Raw genomic sequence first — 16,253 nt, forward strand, 5'->3', positions numbered from 1 at the left:
CCAAATGACTAAATGTAAATGTACATATTGTATTTTATCATATGCTCACGAATATTCTTGTTGTATCTCTCTATTAAGATCCAGTAGCACTAATAGAGAGATACAACCACAATCAATTATTTCTAGAAAGTTTACAGAATATGATTTAAAGAATCATATTTTACTCAGCTGTGGCAGAACTGGCTTCCATAGATGAGAGCAAAATGTTTTCTGATGAGAGAGAAAAGTTTGAGAAACTTGATGAGTGGAAAATAAGGGTTTTTAAGAGCAGTAGAAACACGTTTGTTTGTGTGTGTGTGTGAGTGTGTGTGTGTGAGTGTGTGTGTGTGAGTGTGAGTGTGTGTGTGTGTGTGTGTGAGTGTGTGTATGTATGTGTGTGTGTGTGTGTGTGTGTGTGAGAGTGTGTGTGTGTGTGTGTGTGTGTGTGTGAGTGTGTGTGTGAGTGTGAGTGTGTGTGAGTGTGTGTGTGTGAGTGTGTGTGTGTGAGTGTGTGTGTGTGTGTGTGAGTGTGTGTGTGTATGTATGTGTGTGTGTGTGTGTGTGTGTGTGTGTGTGTGTGAGTGTGTGTGTGTGTGTGTGTGTGTGTGTGAGTGTGTGTGTGTGTGTGTGTGTGTGTGTGTGTGTGTGTGAGTGTGTGTGTGTGTGTGTGTGTGTGTGAGTCTGTGTCTCTCTGTGTGTAACAGCGTCTCACTCTTCTCTGAACGCAGGTGAATCTGATCTTCATCTCGTCTCAAACAGAAGCGATGTTCCTGCAAACAGATTCATCAAGATGTTGAGCAGCAGAAAGATCATCATCCACTTCATATCATATTTAAAAAATTGCCAATCTATCAATCTGAAGAACTATTGAGAGACGTGGAGCATCGGAAGAACTGTCACTCGTGTGTTTCTTATGAAACATTCACATCTGTCACAACATTTATCACTCTGTGCTTCAATATAAGAAACAATACCAGATCAGGTTGTTACTATGGCCATCCAAACCACACACACACACACACACACACACAAACTCTGAACAGACTGCCAAACACATTCATGTAATCATACACTGACTGCAGATGAACCCAAACTCAAGAAACATCTTTACTTTCTGAATCATTTTTGAAACGAGGACATTCCTTGAGGAGCTCTGTCAGATTTAGGTCACTTCTGGAGACAATTTTATAACTATAACTAAACACACACACACACACACACACACACACACAATCTGATGAGACAATAGTCACATTCATGCTCAAAGCCTGTGCTCACCAAACACACACCAAATTATTAAATATCATGGATGTATATTTACGGAGTAATTCACTAATTTGTAAAATAGATTTAAAAGGCCATAACATGACCCAATTTAACAACTGACTGATGGAGCCATATTTAGATCTCCGTATCTCTCAGAATGAATCATATATGAATCACACAGGGCTTGAAAATGAAGATACCAAAAGAAAACTTTAAGAGCCAAATCTAAAAGTGCATTAAGATATCTTTAATAATTCTTGAGTTATAGCCATGCAAACTTCAGAAAACAACTTGAAGAGCTTTTTCCTGTTTCTGAACAGTCACCATTAGCATATAATGCAGCACAGATCGCTGAAGTCAACAGATTTGACTAAAAGAGCTTCAGTCTGTGTGTGAAAATAACATCACGATGCTGCCATCTTTCTGATCTCATTCCTCCTGTAATCTGGCTCTGAATCTCAGATGAACATTATCTACACAATAGTGCATTACTCAGTAAATATCCATCCATTGCATTTAGTATTTTAGCTCTCAGCACTATTTATATTTGTTTCTTCATAAAAAAAAATATAAATAAAATCCAAATTCTAGACGGAGAAGTTTGTGATTTAGTTAATAACAAGCAATATTTAGGTAACTTATAGGGGTCATCGGATGCTCATTTTGCACAAGTTGATATGATTCTTTAGGGTCTTAATGAAAAGTCTATAAAATACTTTGGTTAAAATTTCTCAATGGTAGTGTAAAAAACACTTCTTACCCTGTCAAAAACAGCTCTGTTTTCAGCAAGCCATTCTAGTCCATGTTGCTTTAAATGCTAATGAGCTCTGCTGACCCCGCCCCCTCCTCCGTGGAGTGACGAGCAGTACTGTTTACTTCAGCCGTGAAACTGGCTAACTAGCACATTATTAGGAAAGGCAATTTGCAAAGATTCATAAAAACCCTTATACCCTCTCTCTGTCTGTGGTTCCCGCATGCTTCAAAAAATCCACCATTGTGCCCATACCAAAGAAAAATAAAATCACATGCTTGAATGACTGGAGGCCCATTGCTCTGACACCCATCTTCAGCAAATGCTTTGAGAAACTCATCAGAGACTACATCTGCTCTGTGCTGCCTGACTCACTGGATCCCCTACAATTTGCATATCGCAGAAACCGTTCCACAGACGACGCTATTGCCTTCACCCTGCACACTGCTCTCTCCCACCTGGAAAATAAGAACACCTATGTGAGAATGCTGTTTGTGGACTACAGCTCAGCATTTAATACCATAGTGCCTGCCACACTGGTTGAGAAGCTCCAGACTCTGGGACTAAACGGATCTCTGTGCAGCTGGATCCTGGACTTCCTGACAGGCAGATGTCAGGTGGTCAGAATGGGCAACAACACTTCATCCCCGCTGACCCTCAACACTGGTGCTCCTCAGGGCTGCGTCCTCAGCCCACTCCTGTACTCCCTGTACACACATGACTGTACAGCAACACACAGCTCCAACGTCATCGTCAAATTTGCTGACGACACAACGGTGATAGGCCTGATCACTGACTACGATGAGACGGCCTACAGAGAGGAGGTGAGAACCCTGACTAAATGGTGTCAAGAGAACCACCTCTCACTCAACATCGACAAGACCAAGGAGCTGGTGGTGGATTTCAGGAGACAGAGCAGAGAACACACACCCATCACCATCGACATGACACCTGTGGAGCGAGTAAACAGCTTCAAATTCCTCTGTGTTCACATCACTGAGGATCTCACATGGTCCGCTCACACAGATGCAGTGCTGAAGAAGACACACCAACGCCTCTTCTTCCTGAGACGGCTGAGGAAGTTTGGAATGAGCCCCAGCATCCTCAGATCATACACCTGCACTGTGGAGAGCATCCTGACCGGCTGCATCACCGCCTGGTTTGGAAACAGCACTGCTGGCAACCGCAAAGCTCTGCAAAGGGTCGTGCGAACTGCCCGTCACATTGTTGGAGGTGAGCTTCCCTCCCTCCAGGACATCTACACCAGGCGGTGTATAAAGAAAGCCCGGAGGATCATCAATGACTCCAGCCACCCGTCCCACAGACTGCTCTCTCTGCTGCCCTCAGGAAGACGTCTCCGCAGCATCCGATCCCGCACTAGCCGACTGAGGGATAGCTTTTTTCCTCAGGCTATAAGGCTAATGAACAGTAAAAACTAATACACCCTACAGCACACTCCCACTTTACAATATACCATGCACTGCACTTTAATTCCATACAGTTCAAACTGGACTACCAGTACACTACTGCACAAATACAACAATCTTTTTGCCAGCACTGGATACCATCCAATGCACATCCATGACATTTGCACATCCGGTTTATATATAATCTGCTGCATCTTCGCATATTACTGTGTGTATATAACGTAGAATGTGTACTACATACTGTGTATAATGTGTATCGGTAACTGTATGTCTGTCTAATAGTACACTGTGTGTACTGAGTATATGTATGTGTATATTACACATTGTCATCTGTATAAGTCTGTACATATGTATGGTAATGTCTATATGTAAATTGTTTCTGCAGTGTCTGGAGCACGCTCTCAAGAATTTCACTCACGAAGGCACACGTGCTGTGGTGATGTGACAATAAAAGTGATTTGATTTGATTTGATTTGATTTTATACTCACTTCTTCTGTAGATGAAGCTGTATCACGAATGATTTGCGCGAACATAGACGCATTTATGTAGATCAGGATCAGCGCATTCACGCATCCTCTGCGTCTTCAGCGGCTCAGATGTGGGGAGTTAATGACGACTGCTATATTCATTATTACATCCAACAACTAAACACTTCAATCTCTTAATCAGAGACGTCTTGTCTTCTCCTGCACCGGAGGCAGACAGCTCTCAGCTCACTGAGGGCGGGGCTAAGGTAAGACAGTCTTGTCAATCAACTCTTGTGGGAGGGGCCTTTACAGAACTATGTCATTCTGACAGGAATCTCAGAACAGCCTGGTTTGAGAAAGAGGATTTTAAAATAGGGATTTTCCATGGGCCGTTTGATCACTTCTCACCTGAACACATTCATAACGATCCACTCACAAGATTACACTCCGTCAGCGCCACAGACGCCTGATTCCTGCAGAATAAACAACCAATCCATACCTCACCAACGACACACGACCACAGCTGTGAGTGTTCAGAGTCATCAGAGGAAAGAATCCAGAACAACTGCAGCATCTGACCTGCTTTCACACACACAGACTGTATATAGGTGACATGAGGACACAGTGTCTGACCCGGATTACACACACACACACACACACACACACACTCACAGAGAGGGAGAATGATCACAGAAACATACATTAGATGAAGCTCTGCGTCAGCGTTATTCTCAGGATATTTGCACCAGTGCAATGATATATAACTGATTCTTAGTATTTTATATGAAAGTTACTGATGAAACATCAAGAATCATATTTTCCCAGCTAACATCACGAGGCCAGTATGTTGTCACTGATTAACCCTTATGCTATGAATCCTTTATCTAATTCTGTTTTTTAAACATTGCTTGTAAATCTCTCATTATGCTATATTATCGACAAATATTGCATTCAATCTTTTAATCAACTTATGATTAGTTATGTTTTATTTCATTTAGCAAAGGTTTTGTGTTTCTTATTGGAACTGATTGATCATATGCGATATTTTGACAATATTCAGTTTTTTATGAAATGGCATTTTTGTGGATAAGTTTTAGAGATCGACCGATATATCGATTTACCGATATTTTTCCCGATATTTAAGCATTTTTCCATAATCGAATATCGGTTTTGTAATATCGGATTCCCCGATAAACACCGCCACCTTGTGGACGTTTTCAGAATTGCGCGCAGGATCGCAATTGCAGCGCATCTGAGGGGAGACGAGACAGCAGCGGCGTGCAGGCACTTGATTTGCTGTAGTTAGTAAACTATTTAATATTACAGGCATTAATGCACAAATTAGATGTATTACATAAATGCCTGAAATATAGTTTAAATGCAACTTGGCTCTAAGAAATATGATAAATAAGATACTCTGTCAAGCCCTGTCCCTATAAAGATATAACTTTGCCTGAAATAACACAGCCATGAATTAGCGCTGAATTTAATTCTCTCTGTGGTCTATTAGTCTCGTGAAGTCGGAGTCACGTAGATAATCAGTCAAGTCCTCTCCCAATAAAGACGTAACTTTGCATGAATTAAATAATACAGCCATGAATGATTGCATGTTGGAAATAAAGCATTGAATGTAATTCTCTCTCTGTTGTCTATATGCTCATCATTAGTCTCGTGAAGCCGCTTCATATTGCAGTTCACTCAGCGGTTGATGCTCAAGAAATGCTCAGCTCGGCCACCGCATGTAACTTAACAAGATTCACTTTTTTGAAGCACCCTAAATTGTATTAACACTTACTATATAACCATTATTTCGTTTATAAACATCTAAATTAATACAACTCTATGGAAATTAATTATTTATTATCTCCGCGATCGATGGCAGTTTGAGCCTATAGTTCTGTGTAAAGGCATAGATAAACCGCACCAGTTGAGAAATGCAATAAAATACAATGCTTGTTATATTCCAATATTCCAGAGAATATTATTCCGTGAATTAACATTATCCAGTGAATTATTCTTCACTCTTTAGCCTATTAAACAGCTTATAAACCTACTAAAACTGTAGTTAAAAATGAAGTTGATATGACTCCTTTCCTTTATTTTCTCCATTTGAAAACATTAGACTTTCTACGTTTATTTTGCTTACTGCTAATATTAGTGTTGCTGCTAAAGCTTTTTATAAATAAAATGTTTTTTATTGTTGTAATACGAAGATTAAATTGAACATGACAGGGCTCTAGACTGCGACCAAAATGGTAATTGTTTGCGAGTTAAAATTTGACGTGGTCGCATTTGTACGAGTGCCAGGTCTGCGCTGCTCCAAAGCGTCTGCTTCATACAGCGCGCGCTGCCAGCCGCAGCACATTATAGCAGGAGTCAGATTCCACTGATCACGTGAAGAGAGGTGCTTTCAGCGCGAGCGCTTCAGTAGAGCCGGGTGTATACTCGCCGCGTCAGCACGAGCGTGAAGGTGCGCGTCACGGACGGAGCACAACGGATGGATTTTGTTTTCAAACTAAAGTAAAAGACCGCTTCTTAAACCAGAGAAGGTGAACATGCTGGTGTTCTTGTAGAAAAAACATGCAAGTCCTGTCAGCGACAGCCAGTTTAGTTTTACTTTTCTTTTTGTTTTCGTTTTGAGAAGCTTGTTATCTTTGCTGTTTACCTCAGGTTATGCTATGGAGGCTTTCCTTAATTAAAAAAATATATATATTAATATTTATTTGCTTCCTCAGAGTTTGCTAAACATTCTGTAATATACTAGGTATATAGTACAGCATGTGATGTGTCCTGTGCCATGCCTCGTCTTATTCGTTTTTGTTGATAAATGTTATGTAAGAGTTTATCATTGTCAACGTACTGTTTTATTGTTGTTGTGCTTTTTAATTAAGAATAACAATGAATTCATCTTTTAGTCTTAAAAAGTTAAAGGTGTATAGATATAAGCAAAACAGACAATGATCTTTTCTTGTAAAATATAACACCGAGGTCGCAAATTTGAAAGTAAAAAGCGCACGAAAAAAGGAATTCCTGTTCACAAAATTTAAATCACAAATAATACAGATGAAAAAGAACGAGTTGAATGTTGAAAACTTTCGTTACCATATAACTATAAACTATGATAAAAGTTCATCAGCATGCATTGATTAATCAAATGTTGTAGCAAAAACAAAAAACAAATTGCAACCAAATTATGTGCTCGTGCGCAAAAGTGAGATCAGTGGGAAGAATGAGTCTAGAGCCCTGCATGAAAGACTGCTAATTCTCAAAACATGTTTTGTTAAGATGACTGAAAGGAGGAAAAACCAAAGTGAAGTATGGACTTACTTCACGCAGTCATTTATTTACTTTATAACAGTAAATAAATATCGGTTCTGCATATCGGTTACCGGGCACATAAACATGCAAATAATTGGTATCGGTAATAAAAAATCAATATCGGTCGATCACTAATAAGTTTTAGCAATATTACATTTTTTATGAAAAAAAGCATTATTTGTGGACAATGTTTGCAATATTCATTTTTTTCAAATAAAAATTGCATTATTTGTGAATAAACACCAGTTTTTGAGTGAAAAAAAAGTGTAGAAAAGAAAGTTGAAGAGATTAAATGCAATATTAAGTAATAATACAGCATAATGAGAAATGTACAAGCAAGTCATTTCTGACTGAGAACACCACAATTATAACAAGGTGGCAAAAACCCCAAAAAGGTACAAAAATGATCACACATTTTGGGGAAGTTGTTAGACCCTGTGTGAGCAAAGTCAGCAAGTTTTAGTCCAATATGATGACATTACCTAGCATTATCAGGAAAAAGAAAATCCTCTCCATATGAACATGAAAACAAGCTCACTTTCCAGCGTTCCTCATCCTCGGTTCTGTGTTCAGTTTGTCTCTGAGAGAAGCACAACAGCTCAAAACACCAGCGATTCTCACATGAAACCAAACTGAGCTGAAGTACTACACTACCCACAATCCTCCAGCCCCTGCTGAACCTGACCTCTCTGAAGAACAGATCATGCATTTGTCCAACATTATGAAACACATATTATATACCTCTGTATTTGTCTCCGTCACGACCCAAAACTGCCTAAAAGCAAAAACAATCAGCAGGAAGGATTAAAGTGTTAGTTCACTCCACTTCTAAATGTGGGGAATGTTTAAGCCACAGCACACAGTAATGAGTTGAGAGTTTGTTTTCAACGCAGACACAAACAGAAATATCACAGTCTGCTCGTGTGTTGGGTGTTTTAGACGTCTGTGAGACATTTCCATCACTCAGATTCATCAGGATCTGCTATTATGAGACTGAAGTGAATCTATGGAACAAAACGAAGGGCTTCATACAGCAATGGCATCTCAAACAAGCAGCATAAATCTGGCTGCATTTTATTGGATTCCAGCAGCAGTCTGTGTGTGAAGAGAGCATTAGCGTTTCAGACAGATGCTGATACACTACAGCAGAGAAACAGTTCATTACGAGTGAGCGTGTGTGTGTGTGTTCACCAGCAATAAAGAGTCCTGTCTGTAGTAGAAGAATCATGTGTCCAGAGAAGCTTCATGGCATCTTCCACAGACGATTAGGAAATGTCCAGTAAAAAACAGCCAAAACTTGTTCCCATTATAAAATGTACCAAAATAAGCCATAAAAATGTACAGATCTGCAGCATATCTGCAGAAAAGGTACGTTTGCAGGTACTCCAGCATACACGTTCCTCAGTGCGTTCCAAAACATACACACAACATCACAACAACATTCCCACAATGCTCCAGTCTGACGTGACAGAAGAAGTGACATCAGTGGTTCGATGGACGACTTCTCACCTGAGGAGGGAAAATCATAAACGGGTCAGGCGACAAATCGACTGAATATGTGTACATTTAAAATCAGCCGTCACACACATTTCATCTGAAAGTGAATTCATGCTTTAAAATTCCTTCAAATATTACATGATATTCATAAAATCATAATTAAACCTCCCACTGAAGATTGACCTCCGGTCATTGTTTTCCATTATTATTATCGTTTTATTGAGAAGAATGTTATAGATTCAGTGCAAGTTAAGCCCCATCCGCCTCATTTGGGAAATAATGTTAACTACCACTGAAAATAATTTACCATAAAATGGACAAGACGGAGAACTTCCTTCCACTATAGAAAAGAGAAGCCACAACATCCCAGTGTGGCCACTGTCATGCCATTTGGTTTGTATCACGGTTTCGGTACAGTTCAGTATGTGCTATTTTTAGGGGAAAAAGTACTATATTTTCAAATAAGAATAAAGAAAATAAGAACAAATAATCTAATTACAATCAACAGCACAATTAGATACAATAGAGCAAAGATACAAATAAAAAACAGTGCTTTTCAGGTTTTTTAGGTAGGTCTAACATTTTTTAGGTACAGAAATTGAATAAAGTAATCAAATGTAAAATAACATTGCATATTTGAATGTATAAATTAATTAAATTAATTAAATTTTTAATTAATTAAAATAAATTAAAAATTAATCCTTATTAAAGTTGCAAAAGCTACAAACAAGAACAGTGAGTGATTTCCTTGTTTTTGTGGTTTGTTTAACATTAAAAAAAGTGCTTAAGACAAATGTACAGATCCAGTGCACTCATACAACCGTCTATATCTGCACCAATTACAAACTTACTAGGAAAAAACAACTTTATTAGAAAAACCAACACTTGAACATACATCAGTGTGATAAATACTACCTAAAATGTTGAAAACCATCTTTGGGAAAAATTAGTTTGAAGTGTAATTAGATTTTTAAGTTGGGCTTAATTCCTATTCGTTTATGGAGAGCGCAGGATTTATGACCTATACTGCAGCCAGCCACCAGATGGCGATTTAAATGTTTTGGCTTCACTTTTCATGAAGTGCAAGGAACACTTGTTTTAAACTCTAAAACCTCAATTGTATTTTAACACGACCAAGGTTTCAGAGCTTTTGCCACAACAGCATGTGAAACACCGTTCGGATCATCCTTAAACGTACCTGAGAACAGCTCACGTGTTCCCTCCACAGTCCTCTCTGTCCTCACCAATCGGCTCTCCATTGCTCCCAGTGTTGTTGAACCAGTATTCGATCTCTGGGCTGCTGGATTTGGTGTTCTCTTCTCTCAGCGGTCGTTTTGGTGCAACATTCCGCTCTCCAAACATCTCCTTCCGGTCTAGGACACGGCCCTGCTGAGCTAGCCGACTATCTCTGAACCAGCGGACAAGTTCTGTGCGAGCCAACCGCGTCTGCATCTCCAGATGCCTAAACTCTGCGGGTGAAGGCCATCGGTTCTGGACAAAGACATTTTTGAGAAGGTTCGCAGACTTGCTGACTGGAGGCACGGGGCTAAAGGAAAGGTTGCCAGAATGTCTCTGAGCTCCATTGAGGAGAGTCTGCTGGGACTCCTGTTTAGAGCCCATGGAGTTCAGCAGGGCTTGTTCCAAATCATCTCGAAGTGCTCTGCGCTCCAAGAACCAGCTTTCGATTTCGTCTCTGGACAGTCTAGTGGTGATCACAAGGTGTTCGACCTCATTATAGGACAGGAAACTGTTCCTCTGAAAACTTTCCTCTAGAAGCTTCATTTGCCCAGGACTCTTGTCCTTCACTCTCTCTAGCAGAGGAAACTGAGTGGGAACTGGACAAGCAATCCCAACACACGAGTTCAGGGAATCATTTTGGGAATTTGTGGTATGATCAAAAAACCAGGGCTTAGCATCCCCATGGGGTATTTCTTTGCCATTCTGACTACTGAAGCCTGGGAATGCTGGAACAGCTGATGGCTCTATAGACTTACACTGAAGGACTGGTGTCGGGGACGAGGACAGAGGCACGGACGATGGAGTCTGCATGATCATTGGCTTACTCACTTGTGGGGTCTCCACAGCTGGTGCCAATGGCATAGTTACACCATTACCAAACTTGTTTTTGGCAACAAATGAGGAGGCTGGAGTATGATTGCTCATTTGCTGATCAATTACAGATCTTTTGAGATTGGTGGACACTATGGGTGACAAAGGGAGTCTTTCTTTGGGCAACTCTGAAGGAAATGCCACAGATATCTTCTCTGATTGAGCCATTGGGGGTTTCCCTTTAGGTGGGACAAAATGTGCAGCAACAGGTCTCTTCATGTCTGAGGACACCAGAGAACCAGGGCTAGATGTTGTAGTCTTTGAAAGCCCAGGAGAAGAAGCGATAGCAAGTCTTTCTGGAGATGGAGCTGGTGGAGGGAGCATGCGCAGGCTCTCTTTGGGGTCTCCGGTCAGGCGTTTGACCTCTGAAGCCAAAAGTGGAGTACCTAAAGTGCGTTTAAGCGTCTGACGGACTGCTGTAGCAATGCCAGGTGTACAAGTAGTTGGTGATCTATCAGTTGTGATGTTTGATGAAAGGCTGGTCTGCCCAAAGCCACGACAAGTAGCTTGAAAAGGGTTGAATGGTTCTCCAAATGGTGAAGGCCAGATTTTACAGATCTGGTGTGCAGGTGCTATGCGGCCATTGAACATCTTCTTACGTGCTTCTTCCACTTCTTCGGGGGACCAGGTGATGCCCTGCTTCAGACGCTGGGTGGTGAACCATACCTTGATCTGCTCCTCAGTGTGTCTGGAGGCAGCAGTGAGCCAGGAGAGCTCTGCGTGGGTCGGATATGGGAATCTGTTAAACGATGTGATTAGGGTGACATTGCTGTCCAATATGGGGTTGTACTTGGTGCTGTGAAGAGGAACGGCAATCGCTGGAGAGGTGCTGAGATTGGGGGGTCTCTGTAGCAGAGGCGTTACGTGACTCGTAGGCTCTGGAATAATGATTGTACCATTTACACTCACAGCTCTGATCTCATCCTTCAGCACTGGACTGTCCAGCTCCTTCCCCACATCCAAAATGCTGCTGTTTTCCATTGGTGTCTTTCCAGTTTCTTCACCTTCTGGATTGCTGGAGTCTCCAAACAGCCTCGAGTCATATATGGTGTCCGGATGGGTTCCTTCGTTCTCGCTCTCAATGGTTTGCTCCAGGATACTTTGGCTATCCAGTTTGATATGCCTGACCTTCAAATGGCTCTCACCGAGGTGTTGAACTTTATTATGACAGGAGAGGGAGTCAGACTTGTTGGTACTGAAATTGCAGATGGTACAAAGGTAAAGTGTACTGACTGGACCTTCAGACTGAGGAATCTCCTCATGCTCTCTAAAGTTCTTCTCCGATGCAGAACCCCCCTCGGACTGCTCCTCTTCCTTATCATGCAGTGATGTGCAGTTTTTGTCTGCTGTGAGCGGCACAGGTGAATATCTGTCCAACACGGTCTTCGCTGAACCATCTGTTTCCACAAAGTCTTCAGCAGTGAAACTGGTTGCACGGAGTACACAGGGGTTGGAAGACTTCCTTCGGCTTGACATGATGAGTATGGTGATGGTGGCAGGGATGGTCTGGTGGGGGAGTTTAATGGGGAATGGGGGGATAGGAGTGAAGACCCAGCATTTGGGCAGGTGGCATGAGACGCTCCCTCAGACAGGGAGCTTCAACGGCGAAACAGGGTTTCATGGACGGTCGTCACACAGAGTTCACCTGCACAGATACAGAAAGACTTTATTAGACTATAACAGTGGTCGGTGACACCAGACAGATCCTGTAACTGGTAGAGCAAGGCACAAGTAATCCCAGTGCTGTGGGTCTGATTCTCAAGGAACACACATTCTGAGTAAATCTTTACCGTGAATGCACTGTAAGATGAAAGTTTCTGCCAATTGCGTGATGCACCAGTGCTTTCTTAATGCTTTGAAATAAGAGTACTCTTGACTATGTAAATATACTGTAACTTTTCATGACAGAAAGATCCTCCCCCCATTAATTATAACTGATTCTACGGGATGGGCATCCAAAGGTACCTTGGAATTACACAAGTTTCAGTCTGGATCCAACCCTTAAATTATCTGAGATGACCGAACACTTGAAAAGAGATGATGCCAACCCCTCAGAGAACCTCAGATGATGCCAACTCTGAACCAACATACACAACTAACAAATTTGGCTATAAGTTTGATTGCAACATATAATCATTGCTGTTGATAGTGTTCACTGTCCGTTTGAATACATGTCATAAACTAACTGCATGATTTTACTGTACATTTCTGCCATATGGACATCACGTTGACATAGCCACCACTGATAAGATACTCCTAAATATAATGAAGAAACGTGAAAAGCGCTATACAAATAAACGTTAACTCAATTGAATTAGGGTAAGCGTACCCATTAAGCACACTTCCATATTTGAGCTCAGATTATAAAAATAAAAAAATTATGTATTATCCTACTTGATGCCTTAACTAATTGATGTGTTTGTTACTTTATTCCTCCTATAATTTCAAGTCAATCGGATCATTGCACACTGAGATATGAGTCTCCATGTGTTCTCTCTGTCTGGAGGTCATTTTGAAAGCTGTTTAAAAACTTTCACCAAAAGAGGAGCTCCTTAAATGTGCGTTTTTTTAGATGTTTAAGCCTTTATTTTGGGTAAGTTTCAATACTTATTTTAAAATTAAGATATTAATGTTCAGACTTTTGTATATTATAACCTGGAACATGGATGTGGGAAATAATTACATTAGATCCAAAAGATAGTTTTAGCAACACAGCACAGATGCTACAGAACACAGTTAGCTGACTAGCTGGATAAGATTGTGGGCTACGCTAACATATTACTTCACAGGCATTACTGGCTTGTACTTTTACATCCATAATATTATCAATTGACAGGGTACACGACTATGAAAATCACAGCTTGCATTTAATGATGTATATCTTAATCGAAACGCTTTTGTCATTTAAAATAAAATTAAATATTTTTGTGTGAGAGGTTAATATTTTATTTTAACATTATCTTTTGTACTGAAACCAATATCTTGTGCACTAAAAATGTTTCAATGTAGATTTTGGTGAGCTTAATAGGTACGTTTACCCTATATACATAAGTGGACTTCAGGGAATAAAATAGTCCTGATTTTAAAGTCTGTCTAAAGATTTGCTAAAAATGCATTTCCAGAACAAAATTCTGAACACTGGATAAAGTCAGGTTCAAAATTCTTGTTTGATTTTTGTTGACATTGACAAGGTTTTTCCAGAGGATATTTTGTGTTTCTCTTTTTATCACTCCGATAAATCAGAAAATACTGTCAACAGACAGAAAACAAACACATTTTCACCATGCTTTTTGGGGGGGGAATAAAAGGTTGTATAAATCAGTGTGAATGAGATTTGAACAAACCCCTCAGTAAAAACCTTTAGAATATAGATGGGAATCAAACTAAGTTTTGTTGTATATAAGTGCCACTGAAACTCAATAATTATGCATATGAAAACAGTCTAAGCAGCAGTATCTGCAACTGCAGTGTGGCTCAGACTACAATTAAACAATAAACACCTCTGATGAAGAAAAATACTCGTTTCAACAGAGAGACTGAGGAGAGACTATGCGTTTGCACAGAAGGTTCATGAGTTCAAGCATTCCAGAAGCAAAGCCAACAGCTCAGCTAAGACAGAAGACTTACCAGCAGCTTTAGAGTCACAGACCGAGAGGAGGAAGGGAAAAGAACGTTTCTAGTTGGTAGAGAAACGTGAAACAGGTTTGTATTCATTTGTGACTAATCCCAAATGTTTGGAGGTGGTGCTCAAGGCCGCAGGTCAACGAGACGATTCTGGCACACGGAGGAGATTCGACTGAGAATCAGAGCCACAGGACTATTCACATGAATACATTCATCACAGCAGCAGAAACACAAATAGACGACGCTTTGTACTCCACACACACACTCAAAGATAGTGGATAAATGAAGATATTAATCAGTTTCCTGCATCCCTTTTCATTCAATATGATAAGAACATTCAAAACAAGTATTTGTTTTTTGTCAAATTAATGTCTGAAAAAATAACTTGCATAAGAAGAAAGAAGAAATTGTGACATACAGCCAAGTATGTTGACCCATACTCAGTATTTGTGCTCTGTATTTAACCCATCCAAGTGTACACTCAGTAGTGAACATACACCCGGGGAGCAGTTGGGGGTTTGGTGTCTTGCTCAAGGGTCTCACCTCAGTCGTGGTATTGAGGGAGGAGAGCGAGCGTGTGTTATTCACTCCCCTCACCTACAATCCCTGCCGGCCAGAGACTCGAACCCTCAACCTTTGGATTACGAGTCCGACTCTCTAACCATTAGGCCACGACTTCCTCTTAATACCGAAGAGAGATGCAAAAGTTTGTTTACAGAAGCAAATGTTCTCTCAATGTAGGTTTTCCAAATCTTTACAAACCAATGATGTGTAAAAATATAACAAATTTGTTCTCCAACCAACTCATAAAATGTTGAGTATAAATCTTTAGTGTGGTATGCAGTATTTCATGACAAAGTCTTAAACTTTGCTACTGATACAAAAAAACAACGCCATGCCTTGTCCGCTAGCAAACAGAGATGCAGAATCCCTTACTAACAAAAGCCAGTTCTTAATGACTTCATCCTAAAGGAAGTGACATTTTGGAGGGTAACAGCGGCAGAAGCCTCTATAAGTATATTATCATTGGATCAAATGAGTTCTGGGATGTTTTATGGTGTAATTTGGTTTGTGTCCCTCTGAAATATTAAACCCTGTTTGATCAAAATGACACAAATCGGTTCAATAAGATCAACATTTCAAAAGATATGAATATAAAACATATGAAAATCAATGAATGTAAGCAAGCTGTCAGTCCCTCGCTGAGTAATGACCGACTTTGGCTCTTTATTATTAACAAGAACACTAGTGCGCTATTTATGGAGGCAATATCATTAACACCAAGCATTTCTGCAGACTCTGTTGATCTTCTCCTGGAGTCATTTAACTCAAAAATTAAGAATGTTATTGATGATATTGCCTCGATAAAGGTCAGCAAGAAGACGGGGAAACAGAAATCAATTTGGAGGAAATCAACAGCAGTTCAGAGCATGAAAAGACAATGCAGAAAAGCTGAGCGGATGTGGCGGAAGACGAAACTCACTATAGCATCTATAAAGACAGCCTTCATGCTTTCAATGTGGAACTAGCCACAGCTAGACAGACTTTCTTTTCTAACCTTATAAACAGTAACTTAAACAACACCCGCACTCTTTTTGCGACTGTTGAGAGACTGACAAACCCCCCAAGTCAGATTCCCAGTGAAATGCTCTCCGACAGCAAATGCAATGAGTTTGCTTCCTTCTTTTCTGAGAAGATCAATAATATCAGAAAGGAGATTGGCACATCCTCAAGTTATGCAGAGGTCACACAGATTCGACCGCAATTTCAAAAAGAAGTGACTATGTGTGTTTTTAAAAGAAATTGATAAAATT

General features: G+C 40.3%; 1 protein-coding gene across 3 annotated transcripts in view; it reads right to left on the reverse strand.

The window, feature by feature from the left end:
• Positions 1-8,247: 8,247 nt before the first annotated feature.
• The window catches only part of zhx2b (zinc fingers and homeoboxes 2b), a 20,291-nt gene continuing 12,285 nt past the window's right edge, over positions 8,248-16,253 (reverse strand). For all 3 annotated transcript variants that reach the window (XM_079381228.1, XM_079381227.1, XM_079381229.1), the window contains exons 3-4: positions 9,905-12,460; positions 8,248-8,718 (exon numbers count right to left, since the gene is read on the reverse strand). In XM_079381228.1, coding sequence (XP_079237354.1) covers positions 9,916-12,291 — 2,376 coding nt within the window. In that variant the 5' untranslated portion in view covers positions 12,292-12,460 and the 3' untranslated portion in view covers positions 8,248-8,718; positions 9,905-9,915. The remainder of the gene's footprint in view (positions 8,719-9,904; positions 12,461-16,253) is intronic.

Source organism: Barbus barbus, assembly GCF_936440315.1.
Source record: "Barbus barbus genome assembly, chromosome: 27".
In the NCBI taxonomy this organism is placed as follows: domain Eukaryota; kingdom Metazoa; phylum Chordata; class Actinopteri; order Cypriniformes; family Cyprinidae; genus Barbus; species Barbus barbus.